We start from the raw sequence: 27,835 nt of genomic DNA, 5'->3' as shown, positions 1-27,835 counted from the left end.
TTATCTTCCACCCTTCCTCCCAAAGGAGTCTCTAACAGAGCCTTCTTGCTTATTTTGCCCCTTTTGATTCTTTTTTTAAAGTGTGCTGTCTAGAAGGACAACGAAGACTGCTAACAAAGGAGAAGACATTTATTAATGCATTTATTGCATTAAGAAGTATTGCACAAAAGGATTTATTTGATTTTTTTCATCTGCAGAAGGCAGAAATTCTGACAGCATCAGACTAAAAGTCTAGTGCTTGAATAAATTTACCTGCTAATAAGGATGGCACACCCAATCATTATCAGTCAATGAATTGTAAGAAATGCCATATTAGGATTTACACAACTCAGATAATCTACACATTATGTGAACGTGCCATAAATTGGGGTGGGGATCTGCCAATACACACCACTTAAAAAGCAATTCCCACACCTTTTGCCCTCTCATGCCTGATATGACATTTTGGAGAAGGTGTATCAATGAACTGGTGCCATCCTGTGTGAACATAAATCACAAGTCTTCCAAACACTCTGAAATTAACTTGTTAATATATATACATATGCACACACACATATATGAGTGACAATACAGCAAGAATAATTTTAAGTTCAAATCAGTTGAATAGATCTTCAACTTATTTGAATAAATATAAATTAAGAGATATTACAGAATCTTACAGAGCTGCATTTTAAAGCAAGTGAATTAATTACAAAAAAAAATTCTATAGCTGTGTAGAATTATGTGGAGCAAAATATATTTGTCCATACTTTTATATTTAGAAAAATCACATTCTAAGACACACAAATTAGTCTGCCTCTCTTTGTCTGCCAAGCAAAACCACATAAGCAGATACATAATTTGGAATATGAGCTCAATATTCAGTAAAGGTGCTATAGCTGAACATTTGGTTCAAAATGCTGAGTAGACCAGAGATAAACCTTCCCACTGACCCTCATCACTAAGTGATGATACAGCAGATTCAGCTGTATTGCTTTGTGCTCATGTGGCTCGATGAGCACATTGCTCTTTGTGCAGGTTTGTTTTTTACTCCAAAGATAATGGCACCATGCATCTTGACACAGCAGAGAGAACAATACAGCTCAAGATGATCCGGGCAAACAAGAAATCACTTTAATTAACAGTTTTAAAAATGAAAAGTGCTTTCCTGTTACCTGACCGTTTCGTCTTTTTCATATATAGCTTTCTCTGTTTACAACATTAGGATATTAAACACAAAGCAGAAAAAAATGTGGAATCATTCTATTATCTGTCCTGTTTCCTAAACCCTATATTTACAATGCATATGTATAAGCTAAAACTGCCAACATCTGGTGTAGACCACAATTTAGTTTCATATAGTAAGGAGATAAACTAAATATTGGGCAGTTTGTTGCAAAATCAATAGATCTCTCCCAAAACACAACTAGGCACTGCTTTCACTGTGAGTTAGCTTTGGCTGTCATCACATAGACAAATCTGATTGGCTGCATCATTACCATTGCTAGGAAGAAGGCCAATTTGAAGGGTGAGAAAGCTGCAGCCAATTGGGCTTGTGAGAACAAGCTCACAATGGAGTATTTCTACCACCACAATCAGAATACAAAGAGCTTACCAAGAAGCAGCCACCTACATACGTCACTGAGAAGGAAAGCACTTTTTACAGTGGAGAAAGATTTTGTTAATAGCCCCCCTCACTCAGGCTCACCCCTAACTGCTGTTTCACCTTCTACTCATGTGCTATGCAAAGTATACTCAAAAATATATTTCTGAAATGTGCATGAAAGCCTTTAAGCAAAGTACTAGTGTGAAACTGTATGCTATGGCGTATTTAATTTCTCTTAAATTCTTTTTTTTAAAAAGAAGAAAAAGTTGACAGCTAGGATACCAGCAACAAGGGGGTTCAGGAAACCTCCATAGAGTCTATGTGCTTTCCATGTGTTGCTACAGGATCAGCAGTTTCTTTTTTTAAAAAAAAAACCGTTAAAAGGGTAACAATGGCCATACAACACAATATGAACATAGTGTGAGTTTTTTACTCAGATCCTTTTGTTACTTTTTATTGCATCAGTCATGTTCTGTTTCTTGTCGCTGCAAAGTTTTATGTGTCAAAATTATTGTCTACCTGTTTAAGAGAGGAACAAGTTAAAACCTAAAGTGTATTTTAACAAAATTGTTCTGTATATACAAGTCTGGAGATCTTCAAACCTCCGTATGACAAAACACTTCAAAGTGGCAACAGCAGAGAAATGGCTTTATGACAGCTTTAGAATGTAAACCGCATACGTTCTAACTATATCAGAGTTTGAAATGCTATCACAACTTGTTCTTCTGGGTTTAAGTAGCCAAATAAGGAGTCAAAAAGCACTCTCCTGAACATTCCATCTGAAATTGAGCAAATTTACCACAGAAGCAGCCTTCAGGAGGATTTTTTAAAATACAATTCTGGAGTTGTTTATAACCAGTTTCAACAGTGCATAAACTTCTTGTCAGAAAGTAAAGTAAAACACAGGTCCAAGACTAGGCATACTTCCAAGGAGATTTTAATTTTAAAGCAAGTGTCACCTGTGCTATAAAACTGCAGTAATAATAATCTCCCCAAAACATGCAAACACACAGAGACCATGAGAAGTGTGTGCTGCTTGCACATGAGCCCTCATCACACTTAACCACAATACCCACCTGTTTTTCCATTGAAAACCGCTAACTTTGAATTTTCAAGACCAAAAATGCATGAAATGGTGTTAACGAGTTTGGAAAAGTCTAATGTATTATCTCCTTTGGGATTTTCCAGCAACACCATACCAGCTGGAAAGAGAAGCACAAAGCAGCAATTGTAAGAAACCAATTTTGTTTAATCAATTCGTTGTCAATACTGTTACACCTATATGTAAGGGGTGGGGGGCAGGCCCGGGGAACAAATGTGGCTCTTGGGACTCTCCCTGGCCATTTCCCCTTCCAATTTCTTCTCCATACATCCCTCAATTGATTTTGCCTGGCTGGAATGTAGGTTGCTGTACAAAGGCAAAAACCACATCCATTGCTGTACCCATCGTTGCCTCCTATCCTTGGCATGAGGCCCTCAGAGAGCTGTGAATACACACCTACTGGGTGAATACATTTACCAAGCAAGTTACTTGGATTGCACAATTCTTTCATCTCATCCAGGAATTATAACTTCAGTTCAATTATATTCTTTAAAATTGGCACTAAATAACCAAGCACAATGGTTCAAATGGTTAAGATGCCTAAACGCAATTCTCAAGGTTGACTTTGTTAAAAAATATTTATTTTTCAAAAAGAAAATTGTCAGATTTAAAACATAAAAGGTAAAGGTAAAGGTACCCCTGCCCGTACGGGCCAGTCTTGACAGACTCTGGGGTTGTGCGCCCATCTCACTCAAGAGGCCAGGGGCCAGCGCTGTCCAGAGACACTTCCGGGTCACGTGGCCAGCGTGACAAAGCTGCATCTGGCGAGCCAGAGCCGCACATGGAAACACCGTTTACCTTCCCACTGGTAAGCGGTCCCTATTTATCTATTTGCACCCGGAGGTGCTTTCGAACTGCTAGGTTGGCAGGCGCTGGGACCGAGCAGCGGGAGCGCACCCCACCGCAGGGATTCGAACTGCCGACCTTTCGATCGGCAAGTCCTAGGCGCTGAGGCTTTAACCCACAGCGCCACCTGTGTCCCTGATTTAAAACATATGTAAAACTAATTCAAAGGAGCCAAAGGAGGTTGAAACTGATTTTTCTTGAACGGTTGCTCTCACTGCACATAACAAGGCACATGAGAGATGGAAATAGCTTCCAAAAGCCGCTTGCGATCTGGCACAGGGGTCAAGCCTTCAAAAGGAAGAAGTCTTATTAAGGATATGCAAACCCTTTGTGTGAGCTACCCTTTGGGTCCCTGCCATAACCTTTTTAAAAAGCAGTTTTTGATTTTTGATGCAGCAGTTTCAAAGAAGACAAATGACAAGTAACTTTCAGAAATAGTTTAAGGAATTCCTACCTTGCTCTTTCCCATTCACAGAGATGTTCAGATTGACATAAGCACATGCTGGCTCAATGCGATGATTCAGAGCACCTTTGGCTAGTGTAATTTCCAGTTCTGATCCCTTCAGCTAAATAAACAAGCGTTACATTTTCTTAAAATTAATATTCTAAGAGGAGACACTCAAACTATTTCCCCTCAGAATTATTACAACTTGGAAATGCTGCAGGGATGATAGTGACAATAGTTGTAATTTAACGCTGCTTCACAATAAAAGACTGCAATACAGTATGTTAGCAGAGGCAACCCTGGTGACATTAAAAATACAATATTTGCAATTTATAAGCCAACAAACAAACTTTTAAGGCTGCAAAAAAGTTAAATGCAGAAAATCAGAGGAAGACAGAAAGGAGTCACAGCAGCACATGCAGATGATTATGAAATGCCATTTCTGGGTCTGCTAATGTTGGCCACTAGGGGGCAACTGTTACTACCCATTAGCCACCAGGAAACTGTCACATTTCAAAGCTGAATTAAGAATTCTGAATAGTAAGAAAGTGTGGGTGCAAAGCTACACACAAAAAAACCTTCACAGCTACCATGCAAGTGTTAAGGCCCATTTTCCCCAAAACGTTATTATTTTGATTTATCTGGGTGCACATAGGACTGGAACCTGTAGACTTAAAACTGTAAAAATGCCTTTAAAGACTGGGTAGTATTTTGCTGAAGAGTAGCATTTTAAAGATGCTAAAACCAGAGGAAATTAATTTTTAAGTTTGAATCCTTTGAAATAAAAATTACCATTCCATTACTAAACGGAAGTAGGGTTTCTTGTCCTTATTTCCCCCCACAGTCTCATAGAGAGTCAGGGGAATAGAGCATGAGTGGCTGAAAGGACAGGGGGAAGTCACTCAAAAATGGGGTAGTTGCTTGGAATTTTTGCGGTTTCATTAATATTCATTGCACCCTGATTTGCATCAGTATTTGTTCTAAAGCAAGGTTTTGGTACTGCTTTGGACTTTTTGCCTTTTTCATATATAGCTTTATTTTCCAGAAGGTAGTAGGTTGTTTAAGGCAGGCACAGGCAAACTCAGCCCTCTAGATGTTTTGGGACTACAACTCACATCATCCCCAGCTAACAGGACCAGTGGTCAGCGATGATGGGAGTTGTAGTCCCAAAACATCTGGAGGGCCGAGTTTGCCGATGCCTGATTTAAGGTTTTTAGGCTTAACTGAAACAGTATTCCAGCCTAAGCAACTAAAGGGCTTTTGACCTGATAAAATGAAAATATGAAAAAATTGCAAGACTCATCTATTCCATTTAGATCAACCATCCGTACATACACCAGTAAAATTAACATAGAATTGCTTTTTCTGGCTGTCCCAGAACTGCACACATTGTTGCTCAGTATCTTTCATTAAACTATTATTCTCACCAAATTACATTTAAATCTGTAATCATCACAATGAATGCGACTGTCACCAACATCTTACAGATTTGCCTCATTTTAACTGTATGAACAAATTATTAAATGACTATACACTACTATTTTCATATGTTTGCTAATGAAGTAATACAGGGATTATATTCTGGGGGCTTAGATTAGCTTTCTATCTATCAAGCCCATATCAATAGACAAAAACATTTACATTTCTCTTAGGCAACTTCATAGATTACCAGAAAAGTAAATGACTACTTCCTTTAAAAAGTAAAGGGACCCCTGACCGTTAGGCCCAGTCATGGACGGGGGTTGCGGTGCTCATCTTCCTTTACTGGCCGAGGGAGCCGGCGTACAGATTCAGGGTCATGTGGCCAGCATGACTAAGCCGCTTCTGGCGAACCAGAGCAGCGCACGGTAACACCGTTTACCTTCCCGCCGGAGCAGTACCTATTTATCTACTTGCACTTTTGAACTGCTAGGTTGGCAGGAGCAGGGACCGAACAAAGGGAGCTCACCCCGCACGGGGATTTGAACCGCCGACCTTCTGATCAGCAAACCCTAGGCTTTGTGGTTTAACCCAAAGCGCCACCCACGTCCTTTAAGATACACAAAATAACAGTTACATTGTGCAGTTTAAGTTTGTTGTGCAGCTTAAAAGAAATAGGCAACTTCACTGACTACCTTTTACCTTTGAAATAATTTCAAGACATGCATTGTTCTATTTTTAAAAAATCTACTATTCGATGTAAAAGAAAAAACAATGTATGGTTATTTCACACTTCTATACTGTGCTACCCAGATGCATTCACTTTATATTCAGGTGAGTATAATATATCCAACATATGCATTGGCCCAGCAAAAGACTTAACTTGGGAAGAGTAATGGAGCTGGCATTTTCTGTATAGGGAGATGCGCTATTTATAAGCCACAACCTATGCCCAATAATACATATTGCTACATTTACACAACTCTTTGCTCTTATAAAGGATGGAGTTAGACCACATAAAGGAGGCATCTGCAAAACATGGTGTTCCTGTGAAATACCCAGCTTACAGGTGACATCCACATGATAAAAAGTGAAAGGTAGGCTCTGGGAGTTGAGAAAGCACTTTTTATGTCGGGAGTTGAGAAAGCACTTTTTATGTCGGGAGTGGCTACAATAAGCACAATGTAGCTCTTAAGAAACATTTCAACAGATATTACCCCTGTGGATTAAGGTCTATCAAGCCTGCATTAAAAGAGACTCCTGAGCATCATCGGATTTAATTTGCTTTACTTGAAATCAGTAGATACAGTCAAAAAGGTAACCTACAACATGCATTTCGGAGTTTTAATTTCATATGGTAGAGATGATTAGCTGAAATGCAGAAAACCAAGAGAGTTTTTAGTGCTGGGTATGTAAGTCCATGCTGACCAGTTCTGAAACCACTTGGATGATTTCTGTGACTTCCTGAACTTAAAGCTTGTCATATAATATGAACATCTGAAATGGATATACCGACTCTGGTCCAATAAACATTTAATGTGAGGCAATGCATTATTCAGATAATGGGGTGAGGTGAATATTTTCCAAATAAATTCTTGCTTGTTTTTACCTGGGTTTTCTCTTGAATAAGCACTTCTGTTGAGGTAGGCACTGGGTATGGCTTCAAGGCAGCCTTTATTGTTGCAAAAATGAAATCTGTATGCTCCTTAATAACAGTATCAAGATAATCACCTTCTGGATGAGCATGGTAATACACTGTAATCTCATCAGTTGGAACAAGATTGCGCTGTAACAAAATCAGCAACCCAATTGAGTGAGCAATAAAGATTACCTATCACCAAATATTTGCAACCAAAAAGTAAAATCTTTTTTTGGTATAATCAGAACAAAACACACATTTAAAAAGTCAAGCATAATTATAGCAAATATTCTGGCAAGCAGAAAAGCATCTAATTGCACATCACATGTTAGTTTGTCTTAGCCAAAATCCAATGGCACTCTACAAAACATTTTGCTTCAAAATAAAAAAGATTTCACGAAGAAAAACAAAAATAAAGGTATTCTGCAAATGAGCAATTGGTTTTTATATTTAAGAATGCAAACAAAAAGTAGAACTGACCAACAAATACTGTCCCCAAATTTAAAAATATTAACCAAATGAACACAATTCTGTTCTGGAGGAGTCTGCAGTTGATTGAGCAATGGAATCTATAGTTCTTGTTATCTTAATAAAATGAGAAGTCACCTTCACACACAATTACCTATGTCATGCTCATTTTTTAAATCATCTTTTCTAGTCTCCTTTTATAGCCATCTGTTCTTCATGTATAACTAGACATTGTGAGTGCAGGCACACAGGATAACAACTGAGAGAGGCCAAAGCACCGCAGGCAAACACACAACTGCCAAATATACTTTAAGAGAGTCACGGTTTATAAGTGTTTATACGCTAATGCCAGAAAGCCTCCAAGTCAAGATGCGCGAACTGGAGTGCTTGGTCCTAAGAGGACGGCATTCATATACTGGGCATAACAAAAATCTGGTGGAATGGAGAGAACTGATGGGACACGGTTGTATCTCTGGATCTAAATTCGATAGGACAGGGAACAACAGACTGGAGGTGGTGTCACTCTATAAATCAAATAAAGCGTTGAATTCAACAAGCTAGAAATCCCCAAAGAGGTAGACTCCTCTAGCATTGTGGGTAGTGACACCAGGCCCAACAATAAGTGGACATGCTATCAGTCAAAGCAGGTAGAAAAACGCTTTTCTCCCTCTCTCCTAACACTAAAATTTGTGGACATTCAGTGAAGCTGAATGCTAGAGGATTCCGGACAGACAAAAGAAAGTACATCATAACACAGCACATATTTAAACTATAGAATTTGCTTCCACAGGAGGCAGGGATGGCCATCAACTTGGATGGCTTAAAAAGAGGATTAGACAAATTCATGGTGGAGAAGGCTATCCTGTTCTAGCCACAACAGCTGTCCATGGTCAGAGGCAGCAGGCTTCTGAATACCAGCTGTTGGAAACTACAGGAGGGGAGGCTGCTCTTGTGCTTCATTTCCCAGATTTACTAACCTTCTTCCGAAGTTTCTGGATGCGATTTATTACTTCACGTGCAACGCCTTCATCGACCATAGACTGATCGGGAGTAACATCCAGGAGAACCAAAACCTGGCCAGAAAAAAGGCAGATGCTATATAGACCTTGTTTTATAACAACAATCATAGACATGTTCATGTGGATTGAGACAAGAGAAACTGTGTTTTACAAGTTAGAGCTAGTTGCTATTAACTCAATCTTTGTTGTTCTTTTGAACTGTTACAATATATATATACTAAGGTGCTACTGGAAGGAATTTTTGTTTCAAATATATATACCGCTAGAGACATGCACAATAGGGCACACAGGACAACCCCATGCATGGTGTGCTTAACTTTTTGCCCTGATGTCAATAGTGACAATGCAGGTTGTGGTGGTAGTGATGGGGTGCTAAGCACACTGCAGGTCTTTAGATTTTAGCTGGGCATAGCTACTTGAAAGTGAAATAGCCAGCCACAGGATCAGAAAAAACAGTTAACTTCCTGCAGTTATTATGGAGGTCACTTGTCCGAGGACGTCATTGCTCAGACTTGCAAAGCGCTCCTCCTCATTTAAGCTATTGCTGCTAATGACACAGCTCCTTCTCCAAATTCCAGCCAATTTTTTGTTCTGCTCTTCTTCAATTTATCTGCTCAGTTCTACACTTCCAGCAATTGCTATAATACGATTATGTCCATTTATGATATGGAACAGAAGCCAACTGTTCTATGTCAAACATTCCCCTGGGTTACTTCAAAATCCTTGCATGAGCCTAAGCAACTCTTTGGATCCCTGTTTCCTGCCATCTCAAGCAGATATGCCAAAATGGTATGGTATAGGTTCTATATTGCAGAGGCACTGATCCACAGCAACTAGTGCTAGCAACATGAACATCTGAATTTCCCATCATCGTCACTGATCACTACATTTGATACCTGAGAATCAGAATGTGCTTCAAACTGGGCAGATCCTCCTTCAGCCTGGTTAAAGGTGTACATCAGACGGAGATCTTCTTCATGCAGTTCATGACCTTCTACAACAATGGTGCCTGATTCATTTAAACCAGAGAATTACCTATTTTATATTAAGCAAGCGTTCCAAGCTTTCAAAAATGTGCAATTAGTCAACATTTCAATGTACTGATGTTTTCTGTCTCTTGTTTGAATGACATGTATTTCTCTGACTTTCTTGTGTTTAGAACAAACATTTTTGCTCCATGGGCCAGATGTTTATCAGAAATTTACAGGAGGATGGGGTCTCCCGCCTGTCAAAATTCCCTCAGTAACTTTGAAAATCCAGTTTCCAACTCTTCAGTCTCTGGCAGAATAACTGGAACAAAGTGTTCCAGGTTCTGAAAGCTTAGACCATCCAAAGAACATTCAAAGCAAAATATGAGAAGTATAAAAACATTTTCTACTCAAGGTAGTTTGGATTCTTTTATAGACGTTTAGACCCCTAAGCGCTTCCCTGAACATTTCCTCGTTTTGCAGAATTGATTTAACCTTTCTCCTCTTTGCAGTTATTTTCCAATATGTTTATGGAACCTATAAACATTTGACAATATACTAACAAGAGAAATAGCTTTTAAATCTCTGTCTTTTTGCTTTTAGACTAGAAAAGAAAACCAAGCAGCTAAATGGATTGGTTTCCATACTTGAAAATAAAAATTATTTTGCGTCTGTTTCCAAGGTCATCACACTTTTCTGACAAACTACACATACTCCACTGATACTAACCAGTCTTCTGGAATTCTTCCAACTGCTCACTTTTCAATTCCTTCACAGCAGCCATAACAGATTTAAAGGCACCTTTCAGACGCTTCCCAAGCACCATGTGATCAGGTTCTGCTCTTAGGCGGATCCCATATTTATCTTTCTCAGTTGATAATGTCACTTGACGGACATTCAGTTCCTGTGCATTTCCCAAAAAAGTAATAAAATGAAAAAAAATAGTTTAAAAAATAATCATCACTTGAAGTCATGATTAACAAACCATTTTACAGGCTAAATGGCAAAATAGTACAGAGAGTAGGACAAACAAAAAACAGCTGTCTGCTATTTTGATATATGTGCACTTGAAGTTTGAACAGTACTATGATTAAGTCATTTTAGATTGTTATGCTATACAAAAATACTTTGCTGTACAGAAGACCAAGTTAAATAGAGCTCCCATTCATGCTATTAAATAAGAAAAAGTTCTCCCACCAAAGTATTATCCAAACATCCTTACCTATTCCCACCCGAGTTTCCACCTTACACCTTCTAAAGACCCTAGTCCTACTCTACTCAAGGTTTCCTCACTCCACAACCCATAAAACCTTTGAGATCACTCCTATTCCATTCAGCCCTTGTCCTTGGCTCTTTTGTCTTGTTATTAAGCCAGGCCTCTTTTCCTCCTTGAACTTACCCCAGACTAATATTTTCCTAAATAGTGAACACTTTTCAGTAACTAAGAACTATCTACTGTTTAATTCCATCTAATGCAACGCTGGTGTTAAATACAATCGTACAAACCAAACAGGAGATGGTCTGATAAAATAAACCACCTTTCCTATTTTGCATCTGAAAGCTTTTCTAGCATACTTCTGCTGTGTTGCTCTTGTTTGTAGGAAGCCTGGGAGACCTTTTGTCTGGCCAAACAAATGTACATACAATATTATAAAGAGTTCCATGTCTTTTACGAGGCATTGAGCTCTAAGAATCCAATACACGAAACCACACAAGGGGTCACTTTGTCTGGCAAGCCACACTTTAATCTCTAAAATAGATAAAGGATAAAATTGGCTCCATTTCCAGAGCAGAACAGTTCACTCTCAGCCCTCTGAATCAATGCTTAGCTGAAAGCAATTTACTAGTACAAAACAATCAAAACATTTTATGCGCTTTCTTTCCATCTCATTTCTTTTTTTTCTCTTCTTTTTTTCAACAGGAAAGTCCACATACTAATCTTCCTTCCACTTATTGTTTAATGAACAGTGCTTTCGCAATTGGTATTGGAATCAAAACGAATGTCAACTGACAGCAACAAGGTTTTACACAGCAAGCGAGTGGCTCCTCTTGCGGTTCCATCAGCCACACTCCAAAGGGATGCAGGTGGAAGCAGGTCCACAGACACCCATAAGCAGCCACAGAGCAGGAATGTTACTTAGGTTCTCCACCTTGTCCCATTTCACCGGGAAACTCAAGGAAAGCCACCACATCCATACCAACAGCTTTTTTTAAAAAAGACTTATTTTGCACCAAAATCCAAAAGTGCCCTTTTGAAGTTAGCTTAGTGGAATGAGATGGTTTAGGAAGGCAGCTTCTTCAGAAAGGCATAATGAAAAATGATAGAGCGATGCTGCAAGACAATTCTTTTTCATGATTTTGTGAATGATCAATGATCATGAAGTATTTATCTCTGAAAAATATGTGGTCAAAAGTCAACTGTATTATACATAATATACAGATGTCACAATTTATCCTCGGCTTAGTTTGGTCCTTGCAGTCTTCATGTGTAATCAAGAGTACTCGGTAATGACATCTTTTTTTCTCAAGAAAGTATGTGTTTGCTTAACCCTTGCCTACACATAGATCTTGATACTTTCTCCTACTCCAATGAGTTAGGTCTCTGTGCCTGAGCTTGACTGGAGTAAGACAACAGACAAGAGTCTGCTGCGGGCTCAAGTCCAAAACATGACAGCATTAAGCAGTAACAAGGGGAGTCCAAAGCCAAGCCAAAATCAAGCAGCACAGAACTGTAGTCCTGGGTCAAATGAAATCCAAAGGCTGAGTCAGAAGGCATGTGTATATATGTGAAAGAGATATCCAACAAACTCATCCTAACACACAAGGACTTCCACCTGCCAAAGGGGTGGTCTTCTCCTTCCCTCTCTTCTTCCCACTCCTTGCTTCAAATCTGCTTCAGAAGACTGAGAAAACCCCCAGAATATATGGGGAAGCGGTCCCCTTGTGCAGGTGGAAGCAGAGGCGGAGCTAGCTGCTCCGGCACCCTGAGCAGCACACATGCTATGCACCCAGGGGCAGGGCTAGCTGCCCCCAGGGGTGGGGTGAGCATCCCGGAGGCGGGGCGGCAATGTCACCCCCCTCAGGGATGACACCCAGGGCGGACCGCACCCACCACATACCCCTTCCTCCGCCAGTGGGTGGAAGTCCTTTCCTAACAGGGCAGCTTGATTGGATACAACCCACTCTGTTTTATTTTTAACTGAATTTATATTCCCACCACCAAGGAGCCCAGGGTGGCAAAGCAGCACCTAATTTTAAGCAAAAACGTTCTCAAAGAAGTTGCAAGGGCAATGTCCACATCTGCCACTCTCTTGTACAGGCTGGATCATGTGGTGTGCTGTTATGCTGACAGACTTGCAAGGCAAAAAACGTGGCATCAACCTGAATAAAAACCAATAAGAACTTAAGTTCTAGCAGCAATGCCTTCTGCTCTTCTATCTCACCTCAAGTATATACTTTTCCAAGGACTTGATATCTTCCAGCGCCTGGGGATCCTGATGAATAACCACCACCTCTTTCAGTGGATACTGAAATTAAATTCAACATCATCAGTCTGGAAAAAGGTACCCAAGATCTATTGCAAAATGGCTATTTAAACCATGGCTATTTAACAGATATCCTTATAGTTCATTTTCTGGAATTCATTGATTTACCTATGCATTTCTCTGTCACAACCAATAAGTGCTTATGGGATATTGATGTAAGATAAATTAAAAAACATCTTACCTTTACTGGAATGGTTTTCCTGTCTCTGATTACCCGTCCAAGCTCAACAACAGATTGCATTCGGGAAACGGCACTTTCTATATTTTTGTCAATCAGATCCTCTCTAGATTCAAAAGGGGGGGAAATGTAAACTTGTTTTGCATATGAAGCTAACCCCTTTAAAAATAATAACCTGCATTTAAAACCTGGTTGAAAAGAAAAAGCCCTCTCCTGGGACACTCTTGTATGGCAGAATTGCCAGAAACAGCATTTTTGACCATCTTAAAGATTGCACTGAACACAAATGCCAATTTGAGAGTCAGTGCACCGTGGTGGATAGAGTGATGGACTTGGGACTATGGAGACTGGGTTTGAATCTTCCTGCTCAGCCGTGAAACTTATAGAGTAAACTAGAGCAAGTCACATTCTCTTTCTGCATAACCTATTCCATTAAACTAGGAGTAGCTGGTGGGGTTGGGTGATGCCACAGAGCTGCCCTCCTGAAAATGTAATCGCTGCCACTTACCAGGACAGTGTGGGCAGTACTGAGGTTAGAGCTCTGCTAACACAGCAGCTGTGCCAATCCAGTGATCCTGCCAGGGCACCTACACTGCTGCCCTGCCCCCACTCTGGTAAGCAGCAATGATGTCGGTGTCAGGCAGAAGGTTCTGCCCTACTGTACCAGCAGCTTCTACTTTATTAGCTTTTAGGTGCTAAGTGAATATTTTTTTCATTATCTCAAGCTTTTAATACATAGCTTAATGGTTGTTTTATCACTTTATTGCCAGTTTGCTTTATTGCCAGTTCAGAAACAGCAGCTTGTGCAGAACAGGTCTGCAAGCCAGGACTGGGCCATATTACAAGAGGGTTTTATCAGCTGCACTGGGCTCCCAAGTCTATGCGAGTTTTAATTTTTAAATCCCTAGACAGATTGGTACCACCTCCTCCCATAAGTATCTACCCAAAGCTTGATCCCCTTTGGCAGTGTGCTCAGAGTGGCCCCATCAAATGAAGCAAGGTGAGCAGTCATCAGCAAGAAGGCCCTTTTATCACGGGCACTCCAGTTATGGAATAGCCTGTCCAGGGTAGATTGCCTTTGAAATTGGTAAAATCTGGGCCTTGGGACTGTGTTTTCCTTTTTAATCTGTTTGGATTTTCAGTGTGTGGCAAGTTATGGTTTGCATTATTTATGTAGCATCCCCCTCCCCTGTTTTTAAATGGTTTTATGTTTTATTTTGCATTTCAATTATTATTTTTTACTTATTTCAAAGAACTTTATGTCACATGGAGGGTAAATAAGTAATATTCTAGTAACTAAGTTGCTAAATATTAAAAGGAATTGCAACCAGTAAAAATTCTGGAGGTTAAGCCTGACCACTGAAATATGAATAGCCTTTCATTGGCAATCAATGCTTTTATTGGTCACTCAGCCACACAATACAGGAAAAAATCCATCATATTTATGAGAGGGTCCAATGCCTCTTATTCCATTCATTAACCATAACTTAAATTAGAAAATTATTGATCTGTCTAGCAAATAAAACTATCCAAAAAAGAAGATGAGAAGCAGACTGGAACGGTGACTTACACACACAAAAGAAACAAATTATGGATGAGCCTTAAAATAAAAGTTTGGATGTATGAAAATGGGACTTGCTTGCTATTCAAAATTCCACACAGCTGGACAGGAAACAGAATTATGAGATTCTAACCAAGCCAAGTTCTGTAAAGTAGCTGGTACCTATAGGGCTTATAACAGAATTCACAGTGAGATGACAAAGCCATCTTCATTTGAATGATAATCTTTTGTTCCCCAAAGTTTAAAGTGTAAGATAGGAGTGAGGAACATTCTGCAGTCTGAAAGGCAACCTCACCTCAAAGCCAGCCTTCTAGTGCCTTCCTGCCAGTGGTGGATTGGGCCAAAGTCAAAAAAAGTGATACAGTGCTATGGATGCAACACTTTCCTTTGTACAGCAGGCAATACATTCTAGCCATACAAAAGGAGGAGGTTTCTACATCCACACTCCTCTCCATCATGGCAACCAAGAAACGTTGCCACAATTCAAGAACACATTCCAGACATGAGGAAGGTATGGAGTCGTACCTGCTGATGGGGAGGGTGGTGTGGCCTATGAAGGGTACTGAGAGCTAGACAGAGAGGCCTAGAGGGCCATATTCAGCCCTAGGGTCCAACATTCCCCACCCCTGGTGTAAGGTTACCAAAATTTGGACCTAGAACCTGCTCATTCCTTGAGACCATCTGAGGAGACTCTCTGCTGAAGCCAGATGAATGGGCCAATGATTGGACCTTCAACCCCTGGACCACGTACCTAAGGTCCACTCTTTTAGGCACTGGGTGGAAAGATAAATGCTACAGATTCTAGTGCTGCTTTAATGCATTAACTTTGCCTTAACTGATGCTCATGCTTATGTTGGGTCCATCATCTTATTGTTTTATATTAAATATATATTTTAATAGTTTTTATATTAAATTATTTAACCTTAAAGCCTTGAAACTATGTGCAGTAAGGAAGGATAGAAACACACTGAAATTCCCTCAGTACACACATCAAGCAAATACTGAACAGCTAGTTTGTAAGAGAATTCAGGAAACCTGACACATTCTCATTTCAACAATGGAGGCAGTAAAAATGCTAAACTTAACTACTTAAAGCTGCCCAAAGGAAGGCAAAATAAAATTTAAACCTTTAGCCTGACAACCAGGGCATGTGCAGTCTAACTGCTTTCCATCATGGGCAAGTCCATCATACAGTACAGAAACACAGGGAAATGGTATACCAACGCCTGTTAACAGACTTAGTAATTACTACAAAGCTTCTGGGAGGTGGAAAAACTGCTTCACTAGAGACTGGCTATTAAAAACAAATAAACTCTCCAACAAAGCAAGTCAATCTGCAGTATTTTTTAATGTAATTTACATTCACAAATCACATTTATCTTTGGCATCATTAATTGGACAGAACAAGGTGGCACCGGGGACTAAAAAAAATTAAGTTAGATTCCTATAAATAACTGAACATCTTTCTAATGTGCCTTTCAAAATACTAGTTCAAGGGCATTTGTAATGACAATGTACCTACTGTGCTACAAACAAAAGAACATTTATATCCTGTAAAATCCACAGCTTTGATAGAAGAGATTTAACTCATATACCTCTCAACTGTTTGAGATACCAAAAACAGTTCCCCCAAGTGAAAACAAGAAATATTCAAAGCATATCCAAACCTATTTGCCAACCATATCGAGAAAACAAATGTTGGGCTTCTGCTAAACTGCAAACTGCAACATGGTCAGAACATCAAAAAACCAATATATAAATATATTTTCTTCCTTCAATTGTATTGATCACTAAAACCTTTTCCCTGGCTGTTGCTTACACCTTGTAAAATGTTTTCATCTACTCCTTTCCTTTTATCAGAACTGGTCTTCTATGGAACCACAATATAGAATGACTACCCTCGTCAGTCTACAATTCAGCATCAGGTATGGGTATTTAATAAAGTTGCCGATTCTACAGCAGTGTTACAACTGGATTTGGAAAAACACGTTTTAAGAACTCTAATATTTTGCCTTATAGGTAAAGCATAAAAGAAAGGGCTGCCTCGAAGATGGTTCAGAAACTATTTGCCAGCCAGGTTACTCACTGGGACAAGACAGTTTGAGCTTACTACACCAATCCTGACCTGACTGCACTGGCTGCCAATTGTTTCAGAGTCCAATTCAAAGTGCTGGCTTTGACCCATAAAACCTTAAACTTGGGCATCCACTACAATTGACTGAGTTGCTCACCGAACTTGAGGAACCATGAGGTAGTGAATGCTATCCGTGTTCTTCTCCTGAATGCAGGCAGGATCAATAAGAGTCTTCAAATTCTGGTACATCAGTTCAGTGATAAATGGAGTATAAGGTGCCTGGAATGATAATTTTTCATTACTCGGCTATTCTATATTTTGAAGTAATTACAAATGAATTATAAATTGCTAAAACTCATAGGTTGTACCCAGCACTGCACAAGCAGAGTTTAACTTATAAAAGAAGACTTCCATTTCCTCCCCTCCCAAACGCCACTGCAAATCTGCTCTAGAGGATCCTCCAACTCTTCAGAGCTAGTCTTAAGAGTATGCAGAGGGCTAGAGAGAACAGGAAGTTTTGTTGTATGCAAAGAATAGAATTCTGTTGGATATAGCCAAAGATATTCTCTGTTACTATAATGCAAGTTTTCATGCACAGTTTCCTGTCAAAATTGTACCAGCTGCAGAGCTGAATCAGGAAACTGTTTCCAGTTGAACAACTTCCTCTGGCTAATCAAAATAACCAAATTACAAGGTCTAATACCACCTGATGGCTGTGCTTCTTACCTGGCCTCTTTACAGATAGGTATTCAACAAAGAGAATAGCTCATCTCAAGAGACAAGGAAGGCAACCTATATCTCTTAAGCTCTCAGAGAACAGAGGAATGAAAGAAAGTGAATAGCCTTCAAGTCAGAAATCTTAGCAAGCACTGTCTTAGTCCTTGTCCTTTCACACCAGGAGACAGCGAACCTTCCAAGCCTTCTGACTACTGAGATTTCACCAGGCACAGTCCAGACACGGCCAGGCATTTCTTCCTGACTAAAGAAACTTGCCCCCACACTCCTTCCCTTAATTAAATCAGAGACTGTTAGAGAGCTGGATTCTGCCCCAGTCCCACATTATGTGCTCCTGCAGAATCATAACCCACATGCAGCCCTAGCAAGAACCCTCTCTGTGTTACAAGCTGACTGCCATGAGCTTCATGGGGCTATATCAAAAAGCAATGCTTCTGTACCTAAATCTGTAAGAGGATAATTGTAAGGTAAGGTAAAAGGTAAATGACCCCTGGACGGTTAAGTCTGGTCAAAGGCGACTATGGGGTGCGGTCAGGGCCGGATTTAGGTTTGATGAGGCCCTAAGTTACTGAAGGTAATGGGGCCCTTTATATGTGATATTTTAGGGAGCAGGCTAGCGGGCGGGGCCCATTACTTACATCATAGGAGTCTACACAAGACAAAACACTGTTGCTGTATGTAGGTTTTATTTGTTTTTTATCTTATATTTTGGAAATGTACATCCAGTTTTTTCCCCTTTAATTTTTTTTTTTTTGATGGCCCCAATAGAGTGTGGCCCTAAGCTATAGCTTGTTTTGTTTATACGTAAATCTAGCACTGGGTGCGGCGCTCATTTCGCTTCAGGCCGAGGGAGCCGGCATTAGTCCACAGATAGTTTTATGGTCATGCGGCCAGCATGACTAAACCGCTTCTGGTGCAACGGAACACCATGATGGAAGCCAGAGCACACGGGAACGGTGTTTACCTTCCCGCCACAGCAGTAACTATTTATCTACTCGCACTGATGTGCTTTCAAACTGCTAGGTTGGCAGGAGCTGGGACAGAGCAACGGGAGCTCACCCAGATTCCAACTGCCTACCTTCCGATCGGCAAGCCCAAGAGGCTCAGTGACATAGACCACAGTGCCACCCGCATCCCAGATGAATGACTGTACAGTAGTTAATTCTTACCATAAGTCTGCACATAGAGTGAAGAACGCTGAATAAGGTTTCTAAGGCCATAATGCAGTCATCTGTTCCATTTTCACCCTACTCAAGAAGTAGTCATATATGTAAGAGAGATTAGACCAATAATTACACAAAATGGTCTTCAACACACAAATCAAGAAAGTACTCAGCTTTAAAGGGAACCTGAATTAACTCAGGAGCAAACTACTTCCACCTCTCATGTATACACCCTGGAAACAGAAGTCACATACCTTTAACCTCCTGCGATTCATTCTGACATACCAGTTGGTAAGAATGTCTACAAACTTAACGAGACGAGGAACTACTGTGTACAGTCTGTAGGCTGAAAGTGAGGGGGGAAATAGCAAGCTGTAATGTCCCATTAACCTTTAAGCTTCAGTCTCTTTTTCTTATCAAAATCTTGGAGCCTGTGACAGTACCTTAACAACATTAAAAATGTATCACTATAAAGAAAGAATGGATTTGACTATGAGTCCCTTATTCATGTTATCCATAGTTAAGAAACCCCTTTCCAACCCTAGTTTCAAACTCATATTAAGAGAGCAAAAATGTTACAACCCAATGTTTGTTTACAGATTTGAAAAGTTAGTCCTACTCTAAGTAGATGCACTGAAATGAATAGGCATAACTAACTAGGGCCCAGTAATTTCAATGAATCCACATCAAACAACCCACAAAAAGTAAATAAAACCACGGATACAGAAATCAGTATATTTCTACTGTATAACCTTGCAGCACCAACATGAATTTAATTAGAATCCTGAAATTTAAGGAAGCATACGCACCTGCCATTTCTGCTTTGAAGAACTGAATGAGTGACTGTGCAAAGGAAAGAATCCATTTATCCATGATATTGTTGCTTTCTTTAACTGTATTCTCATTGTAAAGGAATTCCTTTCCATCTTCCTATGAATATGGAGATAGAAAAAGAGATTTAACTTGAGCCAGAGCAATATGTTGTGGAGGTGGGAAAGAATCTGTGGTTGGGGTAACCATAACAACATTATAGGTGGTTGGGGGGGGCAATTTTTCTATTTCTTTCCCCTTATTTTCTCCTCACACTTCCCCTTCTATTTACTGCAAAAGGAAGATATTAACTAAGCCAGCTCAGGGGGTGATGTAGTTTTGGGATCTATTTAGGGGCATGTCAGGGGAGTGTAGTGACTGAGGATCTTACAAGTCCACAGCCTCACCATCCCAGAACACTCTGCTTGGCTCACACATCTGGCAGAACATAACGAGTGGGCCGAACATGCCTGCTGAGCTTTCTGCATGCCTACCAGGGACTGTGGTGATGCAAGTGCCATCCTGCCATCAGGTTTTCCTCTTCACCAGCAGAGCTGCACTTATGTCAGCTGCAGGATCACACCCTAATTCTTCCAATTTCAGTTGTTGTACTACAGTAGTGCAGACCAGTATTGAACCAGTATGCCTCTGACTGTGCAACAATGTCAAGTGAAAAGAAAACTCCTGCAGTTCATGGGTCATTCAAGAAGTCAGTTGCAAATGTTATTCATTCATTAGACATGTTCTCATGCAGGCAAACACAGCAGCTATTTGCAGATTTATTCTCTTTCTGCGACAAAGCCATCTGGGGCGAATGCCACTCTGAGAGTCTGTTCACTTTATCATGCTGCACTGAGAGGGTAGTAGTTTTCAGGATGATACCATCAGTTCAAATTTCTTGGCAAGTGTATCACATAGCAATAGTTTCAATTGCTTTAATAAGGTAGGATAATTTGAAAAGCGCTTCAGTCAAAAAATAGCTGCTTTCTGGGTTCTCATTTGAGGACCTCTCATTTGGACTTTGCTCCCATTAGCAGGGAACAAAGCACTTCACTTTAGTACTATGGTACATAATAACATTTTATAAATAGTTTAGCAGACAGTAATTTCAAAGCAAGCTTAAAAGGTTAAATGCAATGTAGAGACATTTGCCAGGATTTACTGCTTGCTCCTTGCACAAAATGAGGGAGTGGTCAGAGCCTCTCTTTATGGCACCATTCACCTTAATGCTATATACACAGAGACCGTTGAACAATGTTGAGCCACATTGCTATAACTTAAGGGAGGGGAGAGCTTCCTATTTGTGCAATTGCCAGCACAACTTAGTTATGCAAAAGTCCTGGCTCCCATTTGATGAAGAACTCTTAACTCAGGTTGTGGTTTCCACCAAAGCCTTTAATGCTCCGATCAGTGCGATGCACGGACAAAATGAGGTAATGTGGCACAGCAGGTGCTGCCCACAACTACACAAGCAAAGACACGGATCCAACAACAATACCCCACTGAAACGCCAGGGAATGGGGTGGGGACAACTTAGCCAGCAAACTGTTCTAGTCCTTAGAGTGGGCAAGCAACCTGGCACTTCTCCGCAAAGGCTGAACCTGCCCCAACTGTTCATGCTTGTGCTGGCATCTCCATGGTCTAGGCAATGGAGGAGGCACCACTGCCTCGTAAGAGGCGTGTGGGAGAGGTGAGGCAGCAACCTCCCTGGGACAGGCAACACTATATGTGGTTTCTGGCAACTTCAGAGGCAGAGTTAGTGGCACGATAAGTGGACAAGCCAGAACCAGCTTCCTACAACTCAGGAAAAGGAGCCAATGCCTCAAGCTGAGGTATAGGGTGAGGGAAACCCACCACCACCACTAGAATGCTCTCTAGTATCCTCTACCTTGGGTTCTCCTGACCTGAGCAAAGACCTTCCTAGCCCACTAGATCCCTTCCCAGGCCATCTTTCTGCAACTCCTCTTCTCTCTGTTGGCTCAACCAGACCTCCCCACTCAGGGCCCATGACAGCAAATACATCTCCCAGGAACTCAATACCACAAGAACAATGCAGTGGCACCAAAACTAAGTTCAGAGTATGTAAAATATTAGGGCAGTTTGAAGAACAGTATTAGGAACATTGTCTGGGGACCCTCAGAAATAGCTGATTAATTATGCAGCTCCAAAGCTCTCCTTACAGAGGTGACTGCTAAAAATGTAAACCAATTTCCATTACTATTTATTGAAGTCTGCTGCCTTTATTGCTTCTAATAGCAAGGGCTCCATGGTGGTTTGAAAAGCTCATGTATCATGAGAGGTGAGTAATTATAAGCTCTTCAAGTTATCAATTTCCCATCGGAAACATAGTGTATTCACTAAGATAATGTATCTGTTGAGACTTTCCTTACCAATCTTCAAAGGACCCGTGTTCTCTCTTCAAGTAAATTATTTGAAAGGCAACCATTTAGAAACAGTTGCTGAGAGAACAGATTAAGATTTAAGTACTGACTGACCGGAAGAGTTTTGAAATTTGTATCGCTGACAAGTCAGAAGTCTTCCCTCAGGTTGCCAAGTGTACGTTGTAAAAGTTATGAACTGCTTCAAATAAGCTGGTATCAATGACTAGAGATCATTTAATCTTATGTATGATTACATATAGAAGAGATATATTGCTATTATTGGAATCCAACAAATTAAACACAATCCTAAATAATGTATCGCCTTTTTTACCACTTTTTATGTAGAATATATATTACAGGAGGATTACGGATTTATTAAATCCCACTGGATAAAATGAAATGTTTCTAGTCAATGAGGACCATAGACTTTGGAACATAAGTTAAATGAAGAATACACATTCTTAACCTAAACATTTTACATTTGAAACAGGGAAGAGGAAATAAATGTTTATCAAATATTCCTTTCCATTCCCATTCTGCTTTCCTCAGAGCACTGTCCCCCAAACTAGAATAGTAACGGATGCCATTAAACAAGCAGTTTTTGCAAGTGTTAGGAATCTAAACTGGTCTTCATAAAAAGTGTAAGACATACAGAGAGATAACAGTGCCATCAAATCAGAAATTTCTGGCATCAGAATTTTTTAACTTTAGTTAATATTAGCATTTCAGAAGCCATTAATAGTTAATATTAGCATTTCAGAAGCCATTGGTGCACCAATAAACTGAACAGCTCCCCAACACAAGTGAACTCTAAATCAGATTCTTAGAATAATGCCAGGGTAAGTGGGCATAAATTGCAGCCTATAGTTTTTGTCTGCAACTACACTCTCAAACTGCATAATTAATACTGACTCAGGCTACTTGAGTTTGAGTTTCCCTCCCCTCCCTCAATTTTTAAACTTTTAACCTCACCTTCTAAGAAGCTCGGGGTGGTATAAACAACTCTTCCTGAACCTCTGCTCACATTTGTCGTCCCAAAAAATCATGTAAATTAGGTTAGGCTGAGAGACAGTTCAGTTTCACAGAAAAGCAGGAAGCTTCCTTATACCAAATCAGAACATTAGTCTATTTAGGTCAGAATTGTGTATCTACATTGACTGGAAATGGTTCTCTAAATTTTCAGACAGGTGACATTCGCAGCCCTACCTGGAGATGCCAAATATTGAACTTGGAAGCTTCTGTGTACAAGGCAGATACTACCCCCCCCCCAAAAAAAAAGTTTTCCCCATTACATTTAAAATAAAATAGATAATGTCATTAAGAATGATAGTGACTGACTCAAGGTCAGCACATTATCTTCATGGCAGAGTAGGGATTTGAAAGTGGGTCTTCCCAGTGATGGTCTGACACTATAAGCGCTATATTTCTGGCTCCAACAAAATGCAAGATTGATAAACTGCAACCACAACCGACTGCACCAACACATGTTGCCTGAGCCATCTTGAGAGCCCATTTGACCAGATGAGCAGGACAGATATCATGAAGAGTAACTACATACATTGGCAGCATGCCGTGTGACTAGAGATCCCATATTGATAAGCAAAATACAGTAATGACCAGAGAAACAACTTTCTTCGACAGTGCAAAGCTTTGTACCTTAAGTTGCAGAATGACAACGTTCTGAATGAGAAAGCGATATGCATTGTACCATGGCAAGAAGACATCCTTCAGTACATCTCTCACACCTTCTTCTTTAAATCTCAAGTTTTCGGCTCTCACAACAGGAGAATTGATAAGGTACAGCCTACAGCAGTACACACACACAGAGCAGAGTAATGAAAATTTGGACATGGCTTTAAAGAAAACACACCAGATCCCTTTTTAATACACACAAATTAAAATTTCAACAATCCTCCACCCAGGACCCAAAATAACGTTGAAGTCCTAATACTTTGTTCAGTGCCAGGAAATCTGTAGATGTTGCTAAGATACAACTCACACTGCTGAAATAGTATTCTAATTGGCAGTATTAGCAGAGGTGTAACCCCCACCCCACCCCCAAAATTCTGCAACTACATAAAAAGGCATTTCCATTTCTTGCATTAGTCCAATTTAGCTGGATATTTTCTGTCTTTCTTCTTACTCTATTAGGCTGCTGAATAGATCTTCAGAAAGCAAACATTTCTAAAGAACTGTGCTCAAATTACCATCACCCATCATTTCACATTTCCATATGACAAGATGGCTTTTGGACAAACTGATTTTTTTCTGCATAATGTACAAGAGCTTTGGTATTTTAACAATGCAACCCTATGTATGTATAGTTGGATAGAAGTCCTACTGGGCTAATTCCCAGGAAAGCAAAGATTGCAGCCAAAGCTAAAGAATATGGTTAAAACTACCTACAACAGGGATACAGGGTTTGTAGTTAGTGGCCTAGTTTAAATGACATGGTAAGCCAAACTATGGCTTGCCAGGACTATAAGTGTGCAGTTCTTTGGAGAGGAGTTTGCAGGCACTTTGCTCCATTTTGCTCTTGCACCACACTGAACAAAGCCAAGGCTGTTTCTTAATTTTCCTATCACATGTAATGAAAGGTGTCGTTTTCTGCCCTGAGATTTTGAACATGTAGCTGCTTATTTTTATAATGTTTTTCCCCATACAGCTGTATTCCAAGAGAAAGGGCTTCAAGAGTTGTTGTTGTTTAGTTGTTTAGTCATGTCCGACTCTTCGTGACCCCATGGACCAGAGCACGCCAGGCACTTCTGTCTTCCACTGCCTCCCGCAGTTTGGTCAAACGGGCTTCAAGAGACTGTTCCACAATTCTTCCCAGACATCCACTGGAATATTTTTACCTGTGTCCTGAGTTCATCTAACCCTCTACTCCTTTTCATGTTCTGATTCCTCGTCACACTTCAGCTATATATATATATATATATATATTTGAAAGAATATATCTGCTAATGTGCATAATTCATTTTTCCGATATAATCCTACAAAAATATCAAACTAGAAAATATTCAAACGAAGAGAGATTTTCCCCATTCAATTTTGTTTTGATCTCAGAGTATACCAATCATTAAATCCAATGGAGATGGTCAGTTTTCCAAATTTCAAAACCATTAACTGTATCTATAGAATCACAGAATTGGAAGAGACCACAAGGGCCATCGAGTCCAACCCCCTGCCAAGCAGGAAACACCATCAGAGCACTCCTGACATATGGTTGTCAAGCCTCTGCTTAAAGACCTCCAAAGAAGGAGACTCCACCACACTCCTAGGCAGCAAATTCCACTGTCGAACAGCTCTTACTGTCAGGAAGTTCTTCCTAATGTTTAGGTGGAATCTTCTTTCTTGTAGTTTGGATCCATTGCTCCGTGTCCGCTTCTCTGGAGCAGCAGAAAACAACCTTTCTCCCTCCTCTATGTGACATCCTTTTATATATTTGAACATGGCTATCATATCACCCCTTAACCTCCTCTTCTCGAGGCTAAACATGCCCAGCTCCCTTAGCCGTTCCTCATAAGGCATCGTTTCCAGACCTTTGACCATTTTGGTTGCCCTCCTCTGGACACGTTCCAGTTTGTCAGTGTCCTTCTTGAACTGTGGTGCCCAGAACTGGACACAGTACTCCAGGTGAGGTCTGACCAGAGCAGAATACAGTGGCACTATTACTTCCCTTGATCTAGATGCTATACTCCTATTGATGCAGCCCAGAATTCCATTGGCTTTTTTAGCTGCCACGTCACACTGTTGGCTCATGTCAAGTTTGTGGTCAACCAAGACTCCTAGATCCTTTTCACATGTACTGCTCTCAAGCCAGGTGTCACCCATCTTGTATTTGTGCCTCTCATTTTTTTTGCCCAAGTGCAATACTTTACATTTCTCCCTGTTAAAATTCATTTTGTTTGTTTTGGCCCAGTTCTCTAATCTGTCAAGGTCGTTTTGAAGTGTGATCCTGTCCTCTGGGGTGTTAGCCACCCCTCCCAGTTTGGTGTCATCTGCAAATTTGATCAGGATGCCCTTGAGTCCATCATCCAAGTCGTTGATAAAGATGTTGAATAAGACGGGGCCCAAGACAGAACCCTGTGGCACCCCACTAGTCACTCTTCTCCAGGATGAAGAGGAACCATTGATGAGCTCGGTCAGACAGCCAGTTACAAATCCACTGAGTGGTAGCATAGTCAAGTCCGCATTTTACCAGCTTCTTTACAAGAATATCATGGGGCACCTTGTCAATTGCCTTGCTGAAATCAAGGTAGGCTACATCCACTGCATTCCCTTCATCTACCAGGCTTGTAATTCTATCAAAAAACGAGATCAGGTTAGTCTGACATGACTTATTTTTCAGAAATCCATGCTGACTATTGGTGATCACAGTATTCCTTTCTAGGTGCTCACAGACTGTTTGCTTAATGATCTGCTCCAGAATCTTCCCTGGTATTGATGTCAGACTGACTGGGCGGTAATTATTTGGGTCCTCTCTTTTCCCCTTTTTGAAAATAGGGACAACATTTGCCCTCCTCCAGTCTGCCGGGACTTCGCCTGTTCTCCAGGAATTCTCAAAGATGACTGCCAGTGGTTCTGAGATCACATCTGCCAGTTCTTTTAATACTCTTGGATGCAGTTCATCTGGCCCTGGAGACTTGAATACATCTAAACTAGCCAAGTATTCTTGTACTAACTCCTTAGTTATTCTGGGCTGTGTTTCCTCTGCTGAATCATTTGCTCCAAATTCTTCAGGTCGGGCATTGTTTTCTTTATTGGAGAAGACTGAGGCAAAGAAGGCATTGAGGAGTTCAGCCCTTTCTGTGTCCCCTGTTTGCATTTCACACTGTTGGCTCATGTCAAGTTGTATACTTTAGTTGTATAGCACAGAATTGAATGGGGAAAGGCTTGAGTTAAATAGCCTTTTAAAACAATCCCAAACTCTTAAAATATTGAGTATTAAATGGTTGCTCTTCACCAACCTATCTGTTACCCTCAGATGCTGTTGAACTCCCACTCTACTCAGTCTCAGGTGGCCCACCCAATGGATGGGCTGATGGGAACTGTAGTCCAATGTCACCTGGAGAACCACAGATTCCTCATCCCTAATAGGCAAAGTTTTAGCCAATGAACCAAAAGACAAAAGAAGGCCACTAAGTTTTAGCCAATGAACCAAAAGACAAAAGAAGGCAATTGTTACTCTCATTTAGCGTTCTTCGCTTCCTTAAGCAGTTTAAATGTGCAGCTGTTAAAAAATACCACATTTATCAGTAAGCTGCAGAGGATATTTCTGCAGTACTTAATCAAAATTTGCATATGGGGGAAGGGAAAAACTTCTTCCGCAGAAGCTAAATTAGCTCAGTAAAAAAAGAAAAAACCCACGAGAAAGTCAGAAGTAGTTTATTCTATAAACAGAACACAAGTGCTTGACATCAAGCACTTCAAATAAGTTCAGACATCTGAACTGGAGCTCTCTCCTTAAATGAACCTACTAGCAAGCACTACTTTGCATTGTGTGTGGGAGTATGTATAAATAAGACTTTAGTGTACACATATCAGGCAGGCAGCAAGCAAAAACAGATTTATCTTGCTGGAAAAATGAGGACAGCAATGAATGCTCTTGAGAGCTGGGAATTTTCATTTAGGTAAAGAAAATAAAATTTACTGAAGTCTGGCATACAATATTTTATCTTGCCAGAAATATATTTTAGAAAGACAATGTTCTTTAAGGTGAACAAATACAGCTAATAATTCAAACCATATACACACCAAAAAGTGCTCAAGTTCTTCAAGGCTTCCAGAATACAATCAGCTATATATTTGGTTTAGAGCCTACCAACTTCTGGAAAAAATTAACCATATAATGCTGTGCAGACCTGGAAAGCCTAGAGATGGGATATACAGCCTAC

The 27,835-nt window shown here is 40.3% G+C and overlaps 1 protein-coding gene and 1 long non-coding RNA gene across 3 annotated transcripts in view; one reads left to right on the top strand and one right to left on the bottom strand.

Moving 5' to 3' along the window:
* Positions 1–27,835, top strand: part of LOC307211090 — a 387,208-nt gene that overhangs the window by 79,557 nt on the left and 279,816 nt on the right. The gene's annotated exons all lie outside the window — the stretch shown is intronic.
* IARS1 (isoleucyl-tRNA synthetase 1) overlaps positions 1–27,835 on the bottom strand; it is an 84,125-nt gene that overhangs the window by 9,260 nt on the left and 47,030 nt on the right. For both annotated transcript variants that reach the window (XM_079967259.1, XM_079967258.1), the window contains exons 20-32: positions 23,595–23,742; positions 19,557–19,677; positions 19,002–19,093; positions 18,754–18,831; positions 17,007–17,128; positions 13,218–13,320; positions 12,935–13,018; positions 10,221–10,395; positions 9,420–9,532; positions 8,482–8,577; positions 7,007–7,183; positions 3,988–4,099; positions 2,662–2,787 (exon numbers count right to left, since the gene is read on the bottom strand). In XM_079967259.1, the coding sequence (XP_079823385.1) occupies positions 2,662–2,787; positions 3,988–4,099; positions 7,007–7,183; positions 8,482–8,577; positions 9,420–9,532; positions 10,221–10,395; positions 12,935–13,018; positions 13,218–13,320; positions 17,007–17,128; positions 18,754–18,831; positions 19,002–19,093; positions 19,557–19,677; positions 23,595–23,742 (1,547 nt within the window). The remainder of the gene's footprint in view (positions 1–2,661; positions 2,788–3,987; positions 4,100–7,006; positions 7,184–8,481; positions 8,578–9,419; positions 9,533–10,220; positions 10,396–12,934; positions 13,019–13,217; positions 13,321–17,006; positions 17,129–18,753; positions 18,832–19,001; positions 19,094–19,556; positions 19,678–23,594; positions 23,743–27,835) is intronic.

Source organism: Podarcis cretensis (genome assembly GCF_951804945.1).
Source record: "Podarcis cretensis genome assembly, chromosome: 2".
In the NCBI taxonomy this organism is placed as follows: Eukaryota; Metazoa; Chordata; class Lepidosauria; order Squamata; family Lacertidae; genus Podarcis; species Podarcis cretensis.
This window is presented reverse-complemented; position numbering and strand designations above follow the sequence as displayed.